This window comes from Danio rerio, chromosome 4 (assembly GCF_049306965.1).
Source record: "Danio rerio strain Tuebingen ecotype United States chromosome 4, GRCz12tu, whole genome shotgun sequence".
Classification (NCBI taxonomy): domain Eukaryota; kingdom Metazoa; phylum Chordata; class Actinopteri; order Cypriniformes; family Danionidae; genus Danio; species Danio rerio.
Genome location: NC_133179.1, coordinates 66,768,688 through 66,789,974, shown reverse-complemented (window position 1 = coordinate 66,789,974; position 21,287 = coordinate 66,768,688). Strand labels below are relative to the sequence as shown.

Genomic DNA, 21,287 nt, shown 5'->3' with positions numbered 1-21,287 from the left:
ATTACAGGTCAAAGCAATCTGTTACATTTATCAAAATAAACATTATTAAAGCACTGCCTTGAGAAATGTATTGTTGTCAGAAACCAAGTAATTAGTTTTTTTTATTTTATTACTGACAGTGTTCTTGTCTTTTTTGTAAAATTATTTCAGTTTAGGATCAAGAGTAAAATAAAATATTGTAAAAAAGCTAAAAAGTATTGTTTAAAAATTGACAAAAAGTGTCTCTATGGCCTTAAAAGTATGTGGTAGTTTTGCCAGTGCTATTAAAAATGATTCATTGTTGTGTACGGAAAAAAAAATAGACCATACTTTGTTACAGTTTTTTTTTTGGATTGCTTAAGCACGATTTTCAAAACAGGGCCCTTGTTATCAAAACAGTACACACAATTAGCACAACCACACACCCAATTAGCAAAACATTACAGATCCTTTGCATAATTAAACACTCTTATAAAAACTATAGACTTATGTTTAAAAACCACACTTTTTTACCATAAGAAACACACATTTTCACATTTACTATACACTGTTTGCACGAGTTACACACTGCTGTGATAAACCTAAAACACTTTTAGCACTTCTACTTCCTTATGATTAGAGTAGGCTACCATCAACAAAGTACAAATATAAAGTAAATTTACCAAACACTACTCAAGAGCAATGCTGCACACTGAATAAACTCATTTATTCCTCAACATGTCCAACATGTTGGCATGAGGATTCAAAGTACTGTAACATGTCACTTTACGTATTGAACTGTAAGTTAGACACTGTCTCTTTGCCTAGATGAATCTGGCATGAGAATTATCAACATTGCAATGTTGTCCTTAGCAAGACACCTTGGAAAGAAGTGTCTTGAATGTAAAATCTTGTATTGCTGCTACCTCCATTTGGTCACAGGCCTCCTCCATGGCTTGTATGAGGGGTACCTCAGCCTGAAGACGGAGATCATATACCATCCACCACTATGCCGAGAAAAACTCTTCTATAGGGTTGAGGAATGGAGATATGCTGGAAGATATAGGACAGTGAAATGTGGATGTTGCTGAAACCAGTGCTGAACCAGAGCAGAACGATGGAAAGACACATTGTCCCAGACAACAATGTATTGCGTATGATCGATTTGATTTGCTGCTGTTATGTTGTGCAATTGGTCCCAGAATGTAAGTATATGTGCGGTGTTGTAAGGGCCCATATGGGCATGGCAGTGGAGGACCCCATTCTTTGTAATGGCTGCACAGAGTGTTACTGTATATTTCCCCCACGTTGCACTGGGACATTGACTATAGCCCTGTGGCCAATGATTTCTTCTACTTTGTGTTCTCGTCAGGTTGAACACACCATCATCTACGTAAATGAACTCATGCTGGATCTCCTCTCCATCCATTCGTAAAACTACCTGAAGAACAGTGTCAGGCAAAATTGTGTAGTTCAGTGTAGATCTAGTATTACAGTACAGTAAAAGAATATAAGACAGTATGCAAGATCACACTGCTAAAGTGAATACATACCTCTGTATACTCATGCCGCAGTCTTTTCACCCTTTCAAAATTGTGCTCGAAAGGCACTCCATAAATTTGCTTCATTTGAATATGTTTTTTTTTTTATGGTGTGTGCCAGAGTTGATATTGAGACCAGATGGTTTTCATTGAAACTGGCATTTTATAGTGCTTAAACACCTGATTGATGTGTCTACAATTAATCTAACAAGTGTTTGCACACCTGACGACTGTGTTGAACCAATTGGCTGGACGGTGCAGTAATTTGACAGTCCGTGCTTTGGTATTGCAAGGAAGTGACTTCATGATAGATTTTAGAGTGTAATGTATGTTAAGTGTGTTTAGTGTTTTGCAAATCACTGTGTGTAGAGTTTTGCAACAAGTGTGAGGCTGACAATGTGCTTATAGTTGTGCAAATATGGGCTGATGTTTTGATACTTGTGTGTAAGGTTTTGCTAATAGTGTACTACTTTTAATTTTAGTGTGTAAGCAACCCTAAAAAACTAATACATTTAATCAGACATTTCAGCACAATGCTCTTGCTGTAACACTGAGCCTGAAAGTCTTCTACATCTACTTGTACATTCTCTGATGATTTCTGGAAACAGGTTTCAGGGTTGATTTCTGATTCATTTTACAGCATAATTAATTTTGAGGAGTGCATGATTCTTCTTCTGAGTTGTAAATCTGGCTATGATGTGCTTGATAATGCTCTGAAGTTGATCATTTTTACAAAAAACAAAGTCTCTTACTCCCTCCTTTAATTTGTTCTGTAGAGATTTACAAACCTTTTATAATTCGTTGACCTCAATTAAAAAAACAAGACAGCTTTAAAAACCTATCTGATAATGAAGACAATTATCTGTACAATCTAATCATTTAAATATGATAGATCCCCCTGTTGAAAAATCCAGCTTAAACCATCCTAGGCTGGTTGGCTGGTTTTAGCTGGTTGACCAGGCTGGTTTTAGAGGGGTTTTGGCCATTTCCAGCCTGGTTTCCAGCCATTTCCAGCCTGATCTTAGCTGGTCAGGCTGGAAAATGACCTGCCAAATCCAGCTAAAACCAGCTTGACCAGCCTGGTTTAAGCTGGATATAGCTGGTCTTGGCTGCTCAAGCTGGTTTTAGCTGGTCATCTCCCAGCCTGACCAGCTAAGACCAGGCTGGAAATGGCTGGAAACCAGCCTGGAAGTGGTCAAAACCCCTCTAAAACCAGCCTGGTCGACCAGCTAAAACCAGCCAACCAGCCTAGGCTGGTTGAAGCTGGATTTTTCAGCAGGGCCCTCATATGTGTGATTTTCTTTTGTTTACTGTGTGTTCTGCATCTCTCAGTTTTGTATGATTGTTACATATGTTATGTTATCATATAATCCTGTGTGCTTGTCAGTTATATGCTTCATAATATCTCTAATGTTGGAGGAGGACTGATGTTACTCTCTCCAGTACAGCAGGTGGCGGTGTGCAGCTTTCCTCTGCTCTCTGACTCAACACACGGGCAGAAGAAGAAGCGGTGTGTGTCGTGTTTACAGTCCGCCTCGCGTCCGTTTACACTGCTTCATTTAAAGTCCCGCATGTATCCTCCTGCATGTCGTGTGATTGAATGTAACCCCCGCATGTCCCTGTCTGCTCTGTTCAGAGTGTTTGTGCGGGTGTATTACTAAACTCCTGATGTGACGCAGTTGAGATTAAATCTGTGATCTGGAGTCGCTGTTCAGTAAATCAAAGTTCTCCAATATATTTCCTATGATGATGTCTGCTGAATCCCGCATTTAAAACACGCTTTACAGCACCGCTCGACGCGGATCGCTTGATTTTAGTGTCTGCGCGTTTACAGTCGCGTGCATAAGCGGCCAAGGGCGTTCCCGAGTGAATATTTCGCGGAACAGCGCCCCCCGGTCACAGTTTTTGGCACAACACCGCCCTTCAGAAACGAAAGTGAAAGTAGTTGTTGTGTTGCAGTTTTAAACAACCAGAATTCATCATCTACTAACAGAGAACAGCTTTAAATCTTTGATGTCTTGACAAAACCTGTAAGCTTTATGTGAATGTGTATATGCTGTTATTATAATCAAACGGATGACGCTGTGATTCTTCATTAGTTTACTCGTGATGAGCTTCTGGATTTTAGTGTCTCAGCTGCTGATCTATTCCTGCATTCAGCTGAATTATGAAAGCTGATCAATGACTGGAGATCTGTGATTATTCATTAGTTTCTTCTAGAGTTTCTGCTGGAGATCAAACTCTTCAGGTCCATCATGGAGGACACACACACCCCCGAAGAGCAGGATTTGTTAGCAGGATGCAGGTATTAGACCTACACTTGACATTTCATATGATTATTTTCTACAGGATATTATATTTACTCTCTGTTAGTTGTGTTTTTAGTTTGTCTGAATATTTAACACACAGCCAGCAAGATTTTTATACAATAATTATGAAAAGTATCATAAAGTGCTGTTTAAACAGTGAGAGGGTGCTCGCTGCAGAGCCATTTGAGGAGAGCTGAGCTCCAGCAAGGGGGAGCATGAGCTGTTGCTCCTCCTCCTGTAAGCTGTTTTAATGCATACACCAACCCCACCCCTAACCCTACCCCCAGTGACATCACTCGTAGAAGAAGTGCAAAAAAGGTGGAGCTCAAGCTTAAGCTCCCCCTTGCTGGAGCTCAGCTCTCCTCAAATGGCTCTGCAGCGAGCACCACTTGAATAAATCTGGTGTGTTGACTCCAGTGTGTGCAGCGCTGAACTTTAATCTTTTCTGTTTTAGTTCAGTTCATAGGAAGAGAGCAGAAGCAGAGCCCAGCTGTGTGTCTATGAAGAGTGATGCGTCCATGGATCACCCAGTAAATCTTAAGAGTGAAAACACAGGACCTGCTGTCAGGTAGATCATCTCTTTAATATCTGCAACTGATGAGTATTTTCATAATAAATGAATCAGGTAATTAGTGTTGTGGATCTGTTGGGTTTCAGATGTTAGATGTTGTATCTGAGCTCTGCAGGATGCTTGAAGATCTCCGCTTTACACTTCAGGCCACAATTGATGGTGTTAACAAACCAATCAGCGCTTTATTAATAGTTAGTGAGGTAGAAGGTGGGTTTAGGTTTTGGGTAGGGTTAGGGATCCACAATAAGATCATACTGTATGACTACTAATGAGCAGTTCATATGTTCACATTACACAGATAATAAGCCGGTAGTTAATAGTATGAATTGTGAGCTAAACTAAAGTGTTCCCGATCTCCTGCCATAAAGGGCTTTTCCTGCACACTTTCCCCTGCTGTTTCTGTGCTGTACTGATCAGCCATTCCTCTGATCTGAGTCTGTTTTCACTGAAGCGCAGTCATCATCATGTTGTGTTGGCCTCATAGATGCTGCTGATCAACACATTTGGTTTCTAGAATCGATATTTCTCGAGTTCTCCTGCTCATTCAGTCATGATAGATGATGGTAAATGAACTTGTCTTGCTGTCCTCAAAGTCTGGACTGGAGCTCTGCAGACAAACCCCCGATGAGTGACCTTCTGAAGACTGAGTGATGAGGAGGAGGATAAGGGGAGCTGCTGGAGGCGGGAATAACAGTCAGTTGACACAGTGCAGTTTATACTGCTGCTTATATAGTCATGTGATGATGATTGACACGCCTGCATGATTAAGCTCCTCCCACACCTACATTGTCAGCTTCATTCAGTGATTTGATGATTAGTTTCAGCTCTAATCTGCTCTAATAGTGCTGCATTTCTGTTGGGCTTTCTCTACTAGAAATGAGCCTTGATCTGTGTTTGCTGATATTTTCCACATTCAGACAGTTTCTGTTCAAATATAAAGGAAATTAATTTAAGTGTTTTTATAAATGAAGAATGATTAATGTCAGGTTTGTGCAGTGTGTGCAGCTTTCAACTTTAATCTTCTCTGTTTTAGCTCACGTAAGAGGAAGAGAGCAGAAGCAGAGCCCAGCTGTGTGTCTATGAAGAGTGACGCGTCTATGGAGCTACCAATAAAATTTAGGAGTGAAAACACACGACCTGCTGTCAGGTAGATCATCTTTACACACACATGATCACACTGCAGCGTTTATATGATCCTGTGTTTCTAGAAGATCAGACATTAACAAGTGTTACATTTACAGGAGACTTTAAAACTAAATGTCCACACACTCACATCTGATCATTAGTGAAGTACTAATAAAGTATTAATACTCAAACGGTTAGAGTTAGTCGAGTGAGTTTACAGGCTTTTACAATAGTCAGCAAAGTGTGGATAATCAAGAGAAAGATTATAGACGAGATGAATGAACAAGTTCTGTGAGACAAACACACCACACAGTCTCTATTGTAACGGAGGCCAGCGAGTAAGTGCTGTGCAGGTAAACCTCACTCCTCTGACCTCTAAAGGTGCTCTAGTGACAGACGCTAGAGGTCATGGTCTTTAGCCTCCTTGGTAGAGCAACTGACCCCCATGCGGAAGGTCGCCGGTTTTATCCCAGCTCAGAGCCGGTTGGGTGGTGTAGGACCGGCAGTGTTACACTTGTGCTCTCTCACATTTTCATCCTAAAAGATTTTAAATGTCTTCAGTGAGCATCCAGCATCATTGTGAATGAAGGAAATCAAATGATTGAAGTGTTACATTTAATAAATGACAAGTACTATTAAATGTTTACAGCATTTTGAGCAGTAGATGTGATCAGTGTGTGGTGTTTAGTTAAATCTGATTAAATCTGTGTATTGTGTCTCAGCTGGTTCAGAGAAAACACACATGGCTTGACTAGAGGATCTTTACACTCGCACTCATTGACTCTTTGTGTTGTTGTTGTTCCTGCAGTGTGGATAGAGATGATCAGACTGGAGACCTGCAGCAGGATTCACTCCAACCAGAACATGATGAACTTCAGAGAGTCAAAGAGCAGCACAAAACCAGCATGAAGAACAAGTATGAGAGATTATTTGAGGGAATCAACCATGGAGAGACTCAAACCCTCCTGAACAGGATCTACACACAGCTCTACATCATAGAAGGAGAGAGTGAAGGAGTGAATGAAGAACATGAGGTTTTACAGATGGAGAAAAGAGCCAGAACAAAACCCTCACAACACACTCCAGTCTACTGCAATGACATCTTTAAAGCCTCAGCTGGAGCAGGACATGAGGAGAAGATCAAGAAGGAGAAAGCCCAGATCAAGACTGTTCTCACTAAAGGCATCGCTGGAATCGGGAAAACCGTCTCTGTGCAGAAGTTCATTGTGGACTGGGCCGAGGGAAAAGACCATCAGGATGTAGATTTCATGTTTGTGCTTCCATTTCGAGAGCTGAACTTGATCAGAGATCATCAGTACAGTCTTCACAGACTTCTGCTGGACTTTCATCCTAAACTTGAAGATCTGGAGCCCAAGATTTATGAGCAGTGTAGAGTTGTGTTCATCTTTGATGGTCTGGATGAAAGCAGAATCACACTCAACGTTTCAGATGAGGAGAAAGTTTGTGCTGTGACTGAATCTTCATCAGTGGCTGTGTTGATGCGGAGCCTCCTGAAAGGAGATCTGCTTCCCTCTGCTCTCATCTGGATCACCTCCAGACCAGCAGCGGCCCATCAGATCCCCTCCAGATACATCAAGCGTCTGACAGAAATTCAGGGATTCACTGAGCCTCAGAAGGAGGAATATTTCAGGAAGAGAATCAGCGACGAGCATCAAGCCAGCAGAATCATCTCCCACATCAGAAGAGCAAGAAGCCTCCAGATCATGTGCCACATACCCGTCTTCTGCTGGATCTCCTCCACTGTGCTTCAGAAGCTCCTGGAAGAAGATGTGAGTGCAGAAATCCCTCAAACTCTGACTGAGATGTACATCCACTTCCTGCTGATTCAGATCAACATGAGGAAGCAGAAGTATGAAGAGAGAGATCCAGAGAAACTCCTGCAGGCCAACAGAGGAGTGATCCTCAAACTTGCTGAAGTGGCTTTCAGACAGCTGATGAAGGGCAATGTGATGTTTTATGAGGAGGACCTGATTGAGAGCTGCATAGACGTCACTGACGCCTCGGTGTATTCTGGGATCTGCACTGAGATCTTCAAGGAGGAATCTGTGATTCATCAGAGGAAAGTCTACAGCTTCATCCATCTCAGCTTTCAGGAGTTTCTGGCTGCTTTCTTTGTGTTTTACTGCCATTTAACAAAGAACAGAGAACCGCTGTGGTTGATTTATGACCATTTACCAGATTATTACAGAGGATATTCAGATGATGAAGATAAGTCAGACAGGGATATATCTAAATATGCATATGATAAATATCTACAGTCCAGCTCTAAGAAGTCTCTGTATGTTCTGCTCAGATCAGCAGTAGATAAAGCTGTCAGGAGTAGTAATGGTCATCTGGATCTGTTCCTGCGGTTCCTGCTGGGCGTCTCACTGGAGTCCAATCAGAGACTCTTCCAGGATCTGCTGACACACACAGAGAAGAGCTCAAAGAAAATCAGGAGAGTCACACAGTACATTAAAGACCAGATCAAGGAAGATGATGATCTCTCAGCTGAAAGATCCATCAATCTGTTCCTCTGTCTGCTGGAGGTGAAAGATCAGACTCTGGCCAGAGAGATTCAGGAGTTTGTGAAATCAGACAAACACTCAGAGGAGAAACTCTCTCCTGCTCACTGCTCAACAATCTCCTACATGATTGAGATGTCAGAGGAGCCGCTGGATGAGTTAGACTTTAATAAATTCAACACATCAGATGAGGGAAGACGGAGACTGACAGCAGCTGTGAGAAACTGCAGAAGAGCTCTGTGAGTATTCATTGATTGATCACAGAAGACACACATCAGTCTGCACTGAAGACTCAGATCAGTTTAGTGAATCACTGCCCTGCTTTAACAGAAAATCTTTAGCTGGCCATATCGTTCCCCTGTGAGATCGCTGATACACCATATTACTGCATGGGGACGCGGCGGCAGTGTTCTGTTTCCTTATTTGCTCATTTATTTCAGCATTTCTAAACGTATTTAACAAACTTTTCTTGACTTTTTACTCACACAAACAACATTTGTACTTATTTAATAATCTACTTCATTTGCTTTACAGTTTATCCTGGAAAATAATTCAAATCCCTGTAAATCCCTGTGCTCCTCCAGCTGAATAGGACATTTGTTGATGTGTATTTGCTCAAATCTAACACAGTGTTGCTCTTGGATAATTGTGTTTGTTTTCTGATCAGAGAAATAGTGTATTTTAAACACAGTATTGCCGTCTCGCCGCAGACATGCCTCTAATATTACATTTACTGTAGGCCTAAACACTAAACTTTACACTGAGCTCAGTAAAATGCTCTCTGATTAGTTATTAATAATCTGTTCAATAATTCAGTACAGTCATATGAATGGGGGAATACAGCTTTAGTTTAGTTTAGTTTAGTTTAATGTAGATTCAATCAATAAAAAAATAAATAAATAAAAAGAGCAGATTTAAATGAAATAATATTCTTGTTCCTCCTAATGCAAGACAATGCTGGACCTCATGTGTCTGGAGTGTGTCAGCAATTCCTGCAGTTTAATTTAGTTTAAATGAAAATGAGGGTGGTATGAGAGCCCAATTTCCACAGGTGGGGGTTGCAGCCCAACACCATGGTACAACACCATGATGTAGCCTGACAAAAGTGCTCATTTCTTACTGCTGATTGTGTTGCTCTTTGTCCTCTACACAGACTACAGTTCTGTAATCTCACTGTTCAGTGCTGTGAGAGTTTGTCTTCAGCTCTACAATCCTCAAACTGTGTGCTGAGAGAGCTGGACCTGAGTAACAATGACCTGCAGGATTCAGGAGTGAAGCTTCTCTCTGATGGACTGAAGAGTCAACACTGTAAACTGGACACACTGAGGTAAATGATTCTCCACTCTACAACATTAAAAGTGTTTTGATTGAGATGGAAATGTCCAGATATATTTAAGAGCATTAGTGGAGAAACTGCAAAATGCTGCTTCTCAAATGAAAGTTGCTCTTTTTCTTAATCAGTTCAGGAAATCAGTGTATTTTAATGATTATTTTAATTAATTACCTCTAAATCTTTATTTATATTTTATATTTTTAATGATCATATTTATAGTTTATTTTTAAATTGGTTTATTGGAAAGATATATTTAGGAATTTGTCAGACGTTTTGGTCATTCTCACAAAAAAATAAACTAAAAATGAAACAGGAGAAGCAATGTGGATGAGGTCTGAGGAGGTTTCTGGACCCGGCAGCAGGTTTGACAGGCTCTGATCATTTGCATTTTGCAGGTTCATAAATATATAAAGTCTCGTGTTCCTCTTATCTGAACTCAAATTTAGCAGTTTTCTTACATTAAACATGTTCAGGAATATATTAGATGACATTTAATATTCAGTTTTATTAAATAACAATAGTCAATAATTCTAATTGACACAAATTCCAATAGTTTAGTCATATTATTAACCTCATAGTTTGATTTTACATCAGATGAATGACTGAAATCACACTGTTAATGTAATCTATGTTCTTATTTCTCAGATTGGTCATGTGTAATCTCACTGTTCAGTGCTGTGAGAGTTTGTCTTCAGCTCTACAATCCTCAAACTGTGTGCTGAGAGAGCTGGACCTAAGTAACAATGACCTGCCGGATTCAGGAGTGAAGCTTCTCTCTGATGGACTGAAGACTGTGAACTGTAAACTGGAGACACTGAGGTAAATGATTCTCCACTCTACAATAACTACAGACAGACAGTTTCATATTAGAGCTCTTCATGCTTGAACATGTTAACCCTGGGTGATACTAAACCCCAGATAACAGGAATTCTGGTTTATCAGTAATTGTTTCACACTGCTCATACTATACCTGTAGTTAACCCTCAGGGGTCTGAGGTGATTTTGGGACCCCTGAGATGTTTTGACATGCCCTGACTTCTGTGCTTATTTCAGCTACTTGTTACACAGAACTGGCCAACATGTGTTTTAGTTGTATTCAGCACAAACTGAGTTACAATAGTATGTGAGAAATACTGATGTACATGCTTGTGTTTTTTCGAAATGAATATTATGTGTTGTTAGTAGGTTTTAGAGAAAAAATAGCTGAAATAAGAATCTAAAACCACTCCGAATGTGCCTGAACAAGACTTTAGAGTAAGCAGTCTTGTAGACTAGAATATTTACTGCACAATTATGTGTGGAAATTATTCTGTTCTCTAATTCAGAGAAAACATTACAATGATCTACATTTTGTTAAGATTGTTTTGGGTGATCTCAGCTGTATATGTGAGTGACAATGCTCATGAATAATTCACACCTGAGAGACAACAGACACTCCCCCACTCACCCATTAAGGGCAGTGTACAGCAATGTCCATCTGCAGAAGCTAGCCCAAACTAAATGCTTGATGTATTACTGCTGTGTGACCATGTAAACACTCTGGGTGAACAATATAAAGTGCTCAGCATATATAAGTACAGCCCTCACTAATCTCTCTTTTACATTAATATTTTAATAGGAAGCTCTACAGTATTATATTTGTGGATATACAATAGATTAGCCAAATCTGGAGCTCATCTAACAAAATAACTCATAACGGTCCAAAAACAAGTACAACCAAATTTATGTGTTATAGAAAAATATTAAATACAAATTTAAAAAGAGGAAAAATTAAGAAAAGCAAAACAATAAAACACTTAGCTGAAATTTTGTTGGGTTTCTGCAATATTAGCCTCAATTTAATTGTATTGTCTTTTAATTTCTGAATATGTTTGGTGACTAAAATGTGAATGTGACTGTGGGTCAGGTGATGAACACATTAAGAGAGCGGCTTTGTGTTTGTCTGAGCTCATTTTGTTTTAGTCCACAACAGAATCACAATATAAATGATGAAATCAGCTCATTTCCTGTTGTGTTTTATACATGACTTTAAGATGATCTTCTGAGCTCAAGTGTGTCTTCTTCCTCCTCACAGCAGACTTTACAGCTTGATGTGGTGTATTATGAACAATGTCTTTGCTCTGTACACTTCTACAGATGATGTCGAGTCCTTGAGTGTGTGAGTGTGTTTGTTTGCTGATGCGAGGGCTCGATCAATAAGGACAGCTAATCAGGATGTGTGTGTTCATCACTGCTGCTGACACGAGCAGAAACAGCAGTCAGCATCTTCACAACACAAAGAGATGTGTGATTTTCCAACTGTGTGATGTGGACTATTGCTGTGTTTGTAGATTGTCTGGCTGTATGGTGACAGAGGAAGGCTGTGGTTTTCTGTCTTCAGCACTGACTTCAAACCCCTCACACCTGAGAGAGCTGGATCTGAGCTACAATCATCCAGGAGATTTAGGAGTCAAGCTGCTCTCTGAACAACTGGAGGATCCAAACTACACACTGGACAAACTCAAGTATGTGGAGCAGCACTGGCCTTGTGCTTTTACACTGAATGGCTTTAAAAAGACACTAGAAAGCTCTTTTGTGATCAGCTTCAGTTTTCTGTGAGGGTTATGGGGTGAGGACAGACAGAAGATACAGCTTGTAGAGTATTCCAGTCATGTCTATGAAGAGCAAATCATTGAGTGTGAAATGAATCTCCTCTGTAAATGTTGGAGTGTATTGGCTCAGTTACAGTGACATTAAGCGGGACACACTGTACAGTTTCAGCATTTGAGCTGAGCAGAGAAACTTCTTCCTCCATTTCTGCTGAAGAATCCTACAATATCAGGTCAGGAATAGGGTTGGGGATTGAAGATGGATTCAGATTCTGGAATCAGACACTTGGATCAATGTTCAGACTCTTGTTCTAAAATCAACATCTGGATTCCTCTTCTCTGTGCACACATGTGTATTTTTCACTTGCTAATCTGTCAGGAACTTGGGCGCTGGCGAGCAGCTTTAATAATCTGAACATAGTTTAGAGATGGACTGCAACATGTGCTCAAAGGCTGCATGTGCTGAAGAACGATGGCAAAGCTAAGTGTGATCACTGTAATAAATGAATGTTGCAGCAGGGTGTCTCCATCAACATGAGCAGTATCTGCGCTCGCTTCACCAACAGCAGAGGAAAAGAACGCACTGTGTTACATTCATTGTGCATCCCGGCTCAACCAACAAGTGTTGTGTGTTTTAACTCAAGAGTTTGGAGCGTGTAGCTGAGCGGCTCAGTGCTAGCTTTAGCTTATTAGCTGAGGGGGAAACTAAACAGCTCATTCTCTCCATCTGTGTGTGTTTACAGTCTGGATCATGGAGGACACACGAGGATTACAGCAGGACCACGCAAATGTAGGATTACACACAAACACACGCAAGCACATGCACACACACACATACACATACTCACACACTCAGATACCCACACACACGTTTGTTTTTGTGAAAAGTGGGGACATTACATAAGTTTCCATTCAGTTTATACAGCCCAAACCGTATATTGTATTGCCCTCACTTCACCCCACCCCTAAACCCAACCATCACAGGAGAATGTGTGCAGCTTTACTCTCTGATTAAACTCATTCTGCAGGATTTATAAGCATTTTGAGAAATGAGGACGTCACCAATGTCCTCATATTTCTCCTGCTTTTTGTAATACCTGTGTCATACCCATGTCATTATACAGATTTGTGTCCTGATATGCACAAAAACACATATACACACACACACATGCACACACTCAAACACTCACACATGCACACACATACAAACTCTCTCTCTCACACACACACACACACACGCACACACACACACACACACACACACACACACACACACACACACAGCTGTGGTTATAAATGTGTGTTCTTGTGTTCAGATGTCTGTTTCCTCACTCTGGATCCAAACACAGCACACACTGAACTCATTCTGTCTGAGGAGAACAGAGAGGTGAAGCGTGTGAGAGAGAATCAGCCGTATCCTGATCATCCAGACAGATTTGAATATTGTCCTCAGGTGTTGTGCAGAGAGAGTGTGTGTGGACGCTGTTACTGGGAGATTGACTGGAGTGGAGATGTTAGTGTGTTTATATCAGTGTCATATAAGAGCATCAGGAGAAAGGGAGGAGGTGATGAGTGTGTTTTTGGAGGTAATGCTCAGTCCTGAAGTTTGGTCTGCTCTTCCTCCAGTTTCTCATTCAGACACAATCACACACGCACTGATCTCTCAGTGAAGGCGCTCAGCAGGAGAATAGGAGTGTTTGTGGATCACAGTGCAGGAACTCTGATCTTCTACAACATCTATAGAGACACAATGAGCCTCATCCACTCAGTCCAGACCACATTCACTGAGCCGCTCTGCCCTGGGTTTTGGGTTAGTCTTGGATCATCAGTGAAACTGAGCTGAAGACTGACGAGAGATTTACCCAGAATCCTCTGCAGGAGCAGTCAGCAGCAGTGTGTGTGTGTGTGTGTGTATATGTATGTGTGTGTAAGATAGATTGTGTGTGTAAGAGAGATTGTGTGTGTGTGTGTGTGTGTGTGTGCGTGTGCGCGCGTGTGTGCATGTGTAATGTGAGAGTGTCTATGTTTGTGTGTGTGAGAGAGAGTTTGTATTTGTGTGTGTGTGTGCACGACAGACAGTGTGTGTGTCCATGTGCATGTGTGTGTGCGTGAGAAAGTCTGTGTGTGTTTGCGTGCGTGCTTGTGTTTGTATTTGTGTGTGTCCATGTGCATGTGTGAGTTTGTGTGTTTGCGTGCGTGCGCGTGTGTGTGTGAGAGAGAGAGAGAGAACGTGTGTGTGTGTGTGTGTATGTGTTCACTGTTATGTGTGTGCGTGCGTGTGTGTATGTGTGCGTGCATGTGTGTGTTTGTGTGTGTGTGTTTCTCAGTCTTCATCAGTGTCATCATTGATGTTGATGAAGTGTCCTCCAGGATGCTGCTGTGTTCAGATCAGCTCATTCTTGTCTACAGATTGATCTTCTTCATTGTTTCTCTGTTGTTTGAGCACAAATAATAAAAGTCAATGTCAAATCCACTGCTGATATTAGAATGTGATGATGAACATGGAAATGTCTGAATCCTGTCTGAATCTCTGTCAAATCTTGAATCAACTGTAGAGAAATCCAGCAGCTCAATGAATAAAGGAGAAATGAAGTGTGACGTTTGTTTCTGCTCTTCTGATCTTCTTCTTCTTCATGATTTGACTTGAACTGAACAATAAAAACACATTTATTCCAGTATTTATTGATCTGTTCATGTTAGTTGATGACAGTAAAGTTGTTCTCTGTTAGTTCTTGTTGACTCTCAGTGCATTAACTGATGTTCACAAGCACAACTGTGCATTAATAATGCTTCAGTAAATGTCTGATCACTCTCATTCATTACGAGTCAGTAACTAGGATTCATAAATGCTCTACAAGATTCATTTACTGTTATGAATTAACATTAACGCACCTTAATGTAGAGTTTGATCATCATAAGACACACAAATACACCGACAGTAGAGTTAAATCTCCATCACATGTTGAGTTTTCTCCATCACTAACACACACTTGATGACACTATTACTTTGAGATTCTGATGAGTGTTTCAGCAGTTTTTCTTCTATAATCAAGACCACACACACACACACACACATATTATTCCCAATTATTTACTCAAATGAAGCCTCGACAGTATTACAATGCAGAGTTATGACTTGTTGCCTCTCAGAATACTGAAGATTGAAGAGTGTGATTGCGCAATTTCAAACAAGTTATTAGAGCAGAAATAAAGTCTTAAACACACAAGACTGCTGCTCTTAAACTGTCTCTGATTGTAATAAAGCTAAATGTGCAGGTAAATTTGGAGCTTCATTAAGTAAAACAAGAGTTAAACAATCTTAAAAACAATGCTAATAATCTCCCACATTTTGCTCCTGTATAATCATGGGCGTAAATCAGATTTAACAGTGGGGGGGGGGGGGGGGGGGTTAAATATAAAATTTCTTTCGAGCATTTTTTTGATATGTTCCCACAGTTAAAAATGGTTTCATCGTAATTATTAGTATAGCATGGAGACTACGTCATTATGATTATTGTCAAAGTTTTCTCAGGTTCAACGACAGCAAATTTTTCTTCAAAACTATTTATTTGTTTGTTGTGTTGTTTACAGTCAACAGTCTGACTCCTGAAACAGAATAAATGCAGGAAAAGACATTTTCCTTACTTATAATAACTAACTTTAAAAACATTAAAATAGCCGATCATATTGTAAATCAGTGAGCCTGTGAAATCTGCTTAACAGCCACAACTCAGAAAACATAAAAAAAAAATTGCTCACCCCCCCAACAGAATTGTCATCATCCCGTCAATTAAGCACAACACCCTTACCTGACACTGTGCATCTGATTGACCCTGCTCTGCCGGTTCCTCAATCATCTCTTTCTCCTTTGCCTGTGATTGATAATTTGACATTAGTATTTTCATAAGCACTCATTCTGAAAAGCCAGTATGCTTAATATGTAATCTGTTTTTGTACTTGGCGTTTAACTGCACTGAAAATGATCTTATGTCTATTTTCTCTGTCAATTTATCCAATGCATGACACTGCCAGGCAAGTTTATTTATACTGTAGCACATTTTATACAGCATGGCAATTCATAGTGTTGTACATACAGAATGCAAAACGATCATAAAAATAATCACAACAATAAAAACAAAGAATTAAAAAAAGGTTAACATTTTAGTTTCAAATTAATTGAGTCACTTAAAACAGAATAGAAACTGATTATACAAAAATACAGTGGGGTTAGTGTGCACAGTGCTCATTTAGCAAATACACAACTAAACAATATGCTAATTGTGGTCGTTAGTGTTAAGTTAACATTATGCCAAGCCCTCACAAATAAAACAATGCATGGGAAACGGCTTTAGCGTTAGCAACAAGCTAACTTAATGCTAATACAGCAGATTCATGGACAATTACATCTGTAATCAGCATTTTTGCCGCAACTAATTTATGAACGAGTCTGTATTAACTACAATGAAGAGAATCGCTTTATTTAAGGTGGATAAAAACCCCCTACTTACTTACTGAAATTTAACATTAACTAAGCCGCAGACGTGTGTGTGAGAGAGTAGGTGAGATGAGGGAAAGCACGGAGTGGACCGAACCACTCTGAGGAAGGGGAGGGGGAACTCAACTGTTTCTAAATGCATTTTAAATGATAAATGCGGTTTTATTTCTACTTAGACAATTATTTTAGCTAGATATTTTTTTTTTCCCAATTGAGAGTTTTTATTTGTTTTTTTTGTTTTTTTTTTGGGGCGGGATTTACGGGATTTACGCCCGTGTGTATAATATTCAATTAAATTCAATTCAGCTTTATTTGTATAGCGCTTTTACAATGTAGATTGTGTCAAAGCAGCTTCACGTAAATGGTCATAGTAACTGGATCAGGTTAGTTCAGTTTTTAGTGTTTAAGTTCAGTTCAGTTCAGTTTAGCTCAGTTCAGTGTGGTTTGAAGTCATTACTGAGAGTCCAAACACTGAAGAGCAAATTCATCTATGAGTAGCTTTTTAGATCCTGAACCATGCAAGCCAGTGGCGACAGCGGAGAGGGAAAAAAACTTCACCAATAGGAGAGTAGAGGTCTGCATTCCCGCGGCTGTCCGGCGGGCGCCACACGACCCGACCAGATTTCTGCGGCGCGGGAATAAATTTCCGAATTAATCCCGGGAGCGGTCGGTAACGGGTTTAATTTGGGACGGGAGCGGGCTGTCTAGCAATATCGCGGATATTGCTATGCGAATGAGAGAGAGAGAGCGCGAGCTTTGCCTGTGTGTGTGCTTGGTGCTTGTGTATGTTAGTGCGTGCCCGCGAATGAGAGAGAGAGCTTTCCCAGATAGCAAAATACACTCGGGCCAGATCTGGCAAGATTCTCGCCAGCCGGAGACTTACCACTCAGCCAGGCTCCGGCTGCCGGACTCCGGATGCTTGTGGACTTACTGCCCGATTCTGGCCCGAATCAATCGGGCCAGATGCGGCGGCCGTAAGCGAGCCGACGCTGCCGCATCCGCGCCGGAATCGGCCTGAGAGTAATGTGCGCTGCGACCCGGAGCTGGCGCGACTCAGTATTTATATACCTTTATATAAAACCTTTTGGTATTACATTGGTACTTGATACATGGTATTACAAGCCTTTGAGTTGATATAACAGCAAACACCTGTGTGTCTGCTTGGTGCTTGTGTGTGTGTCAGTGCGAGAGATTTGAGAGAGATTTGTCTGTGTGTGTGTGTGTGTCTGCTGTGTGTGTGTTTATACAGACAGCTTGGCTGTCTGGACTGTATAGCTGGGGGATTTTTGGTTTTGTTCTCCCCCGCTCATTAGTAGGATCGGGCGCGGCGGCCAGAAAACGGGGCGGGTCGGGCAGTGGGACAATAAATTCTTAATATAAGCGGGAGCGGTCGAGTTCGGGCTAAAATCTGGTGGGTGCGGGCGGGAGCCGGATTCAAAATTTTGTCCCGCGCAGATCTCTATAGGAGAGTGAAGAAAAAAACCTTGAGAGAACCAGACTCAGTTCATCACGACCATTTTAATTTCTCCGCTGGCCAAAAGTCTTGTGCAGAGCTGCAGTCTCAGCGGTGGAGGCTGGAAGCTGGCCTCAGCGAAGACTCGTCTGTCCCTGGAGCGTCACTGTAATCAGTCTCATACTCTCCAATACCCATGACCAACAGCGCAGCAGCAGCTCAGGATACGGCCTGGTCCCAGATATGGACACCTTGGGATCAACTCGTCGCTGGTCTTGGGTCCAATCAGTGACTCCGCATAATCTGAGGGTCTCGGGATGAGTATCCCCAGTGTCTGGCAGCACTGGAGGATGCCGCAGCCAGCGCCGTTGCAAGAGCTGACGCAGCAGCCAGCGCCGCAGCCTGAGTCAACGCCGCAGCCAGAGACGCAGCCAGAGTCGTTGCCGCAGCCAGCACCTCAGCCAGAGTCGATGCCGCAGCCAGAGTCGACGCCGCAGCCAGCGCCGCTGCCAGAGTCAACGCCGCTGCCAAAGTCGCCGCCGCCTGAGCTTCCCGAAGGGCCGCCGCCTCCTAAGCCCGGCTCCTCGCCTTGCCGATCCCAGCCAGACTTCTCGCCCTGCCGGCGCCACACAGGCAGCTCTCCCTGCCGGCTCCCCACAAGCCTCCAGCCCTGCCGGTTTCTCGCAGTACTCCAGTTCCTGGATCTGGATCTCCATGATCCAGGGCCACTGCAGCTCCATGCTCCAAGCCCTCCGCAGTCCACTCTCCAGGCCTTCCGCAGCTCCACGCCCCAGGTACACCCCAGCTGCATGGTTCTGGCCCTCCATCCCTCCCCCTGTTCCACCTCCACTCCACCACTCACCTGAACAGAATTGAAGTGTCTGGAATCCACTCTAGAGGGGGGGCAATGTCACATAACCAGCGATCGTTCGCCAGAGATCGCTGGTTCTCACACGAATACCATGGACTACACTTCCGCCTTCCTCTGGACTACATAGACATACATGCCTTCCGGTCACATTCACATGCTCACTCATCAAGATTGATTACACTCTCACCAGCTGAGCCTTGTCAGAGACTGATTACACACCCTACATAGGACACTTATTTACTCATCCAGTTGGCCGAGTCTTGTTAGCTGTTTCAGTCACATTACAACACGTTTCTCCCTGTCTTGTTTCTCCGTGTTAGACCCTAGCCTTGTTTACCTTTGTCCTCCTGTTTAGCCGCCTGCCTATAGACCTATTGCCTGTTTATACGACTACAATTCTGGACTGCCTGAATATACCCGTTTGCACCTGTTTGATCATTGCTTGCCTGACACTGAATAAACCTGCATTGTGGATCTTACCTCCAGTTGCCTCTGTCACTCCCCCCTGTGGTTACACCCAGGTGGAAATGGACAATAAAGAGAATAATTAGCGTTGCTGCTGTTCATAGTGTATATAAACAAGATGCAGAAACTTGTGTGGAAACCCGCTAAGTGATGCATTGAGTGTATGCTTTACTAAACAGATAGGTCTTTAATCTAGTGTTGAACTGAGAGAGTGTGTCTGAGCCTCGGATGTTATCAGAAAGGCTATTCCAGAGTGTAGGAGCCATAAAGTAGAAGGCTCGACCTCCTTTACTCGACTTTGCTATTCGAGGTACTACCAGAAGCCCTGATGATTCTGGTGGAAAAAAAAGATGGACAAAGGAAGAGAGGGTAGCATTAAAGAGAAAGGATTTAATTATTGACATTTAATGGTATAAGTCATTTTTATACCGTTTCATTTGCCAAACATTCAGCCAGTGATGGTTAATTTGCAAAAGGACAGCCTGTGTAAGTAAATTTTCCCATTCTGCCCCTGGCATAAAGTACAGCCTAAATCTGTAGCACTGACTCAAATCACATTAAAAGAAACACATTCACCATGGTTTTGAATAGATGTGTACACAAATAACAAAAAAAAACTGTCTTTCAACAGTAAATCTATAGTAAATTTATATAGTTTATGTGATAACAAAAACTAGAAACAATATTTACAATATATTTGGCATCAAATTTATAAAGCATTAAAATTATTATTAATTTAATTCAGTCAGAGAATTTATACAAAAGTATTTTAAGTTATATACACTAAACATACTGTCATCTGGCTTTCAACACTTACTATGGAATACAATTCTCAATAGCAAAGGACATGGCAGACATTGCAGTGAAGATCTAAAAGTGTAGGTTGAGTTTTGGGTGGGATTAAGTGAGGGAAGAGAAACAGGCTGACAGCGGTGACAGAAACATAGCAGCTCTACATGGCAAGAGCTGTACTGTGACACACCTACATCTATGATCACTGTAAACGCCCACCCTAAACAGCCAGATACACATCACCCACTCTTCCTCATCGACACCCCTCACTCAAACCTCCAACGGCCATACACCTAGATTCCACAAACCCACTCATGCTACCACACTTTACTCATCCAACTCACCTTTCTACACCCGTATCCACTACACAACATATACACAAATAACCCCTTACACAAATAAGTCAGACACTCAATACCACTCCTACAAACACACTATACATCCACTAACACTCAAACCTCCACTTACGCCCTGTATACACATTTACACTCAAACCTCCACAAACACCCTGTATACACACTAACACTCAAACCTCCACTAACACCCTGTATACACACTAACACTCAAACCTCCACTAACACCCTGTATACACACTAACACTCAAACCTCCACTAACACCCTGTATACTCACTAACACTCAAACCTCCACTAACACCCTGTATACACACTAACACTCAAACCTCCACTAACACCCTGTATACACACTAAAAGTGTCAGTGTGTATACAGGGTGTTAGTGGAGGTTTGAGTGTCAGTGTGTATACAGGGTGTTAGGGGAGGTTTGAGTGTTAGTGAGTATACAGGGTGTTAGTGGAGGTTTGAGTGTTAGTGAGTATACAGGGTGTTAGTGGAGGTTTGAGTGTTAGTGAGTATACAGGGTGTTAGTGGAGGTTTGAGTGTTAGTGTGTATACAGGGTGTTAGTGGAGGTTTGAGTGTTAGTGAGTATACAGGGTGTTAGGGGAGGTTTGAGTGTTAGTGAGTATACAGGGTGTTAGTGGAGGTTTGAGTGTTAGTGAGTATACAGGGTGTTAGTGGAGGTTTGAGTGTTAGTGAGTATACAGGGTGTTAGTGGAGGTTTGAGTGTTAGTGTGTATACAGGGTGTTAGTGGAGGTTTGAGTGTTAGTGTGTATACAGGGTGTTAGTGGAGGTTTGAGTGTTAGTGAGTATACAGGGTGTTAGTGGAGGTTTGAGTGTTAGTGTGTATACAGGGTGTTAGTGGAGGTTTGAGTGTTAGTGTGTATACAGGGTGTTAGTGGAGGT

General features: G+C 41.7%; 1 protein-coding gene across 10 annotated transcripts; it reads left to right on the top strand.

The window, feature by feature from the left end:
* Window positions 1–2,961: 2,961 nt before the first annotated feature.
* LOC101882060 (protein NLRC3) lies at window positions 2,962–14,548 on the top strand. Of its 10 annotated transcripts, none has more exons than XM_073948294.1 (12): window positions 2,989–3,009; window positions 3,710–3,804; window positions 4,263–4,376; window positions 4,973–5,072; window positions 5,413–5,526; window positions 6,313–8,268; window positions 9,183–9,356; window positions 10,008–10,181; window positions 11,693–11,866; window positions 12,694–12,740; window positions 13,267–13,337; window positions 13,577–14,548. In XM_073948294.1, exons 5-12 carry the CDS (start codon window positions 5,459–5,461, stop codon window positions 13,607–13,609), a joined length of 2,697 nt encoding a protein of 898 aa, XP_073804395.1. In that variant the 5' UTR covers window positions 2,989–3,009; window positions 3,710–3,804; window positions 4,263–4,376; window positions 4,973–5,072; window positions 5,413–5,458; the 3' UTR covers window positions 13,610–14,548. The 10 variants fall into 10 exon arrangements, with proteins under 10 accessions (XP_073804386.1, XP_073804388.1, XP_073804390.1 ...); XM_073948292.1 differs by having other exon boundaries at window positions 2,991–3,009; window positions 13,267–13,403; XM_073948291.1 differs by having other exon boundaries at window positions 2,993–3,529; window positions 13,267–13,463.
* Window positions 14,549–21,287: the final 6,739 nt, after the last annotated feature.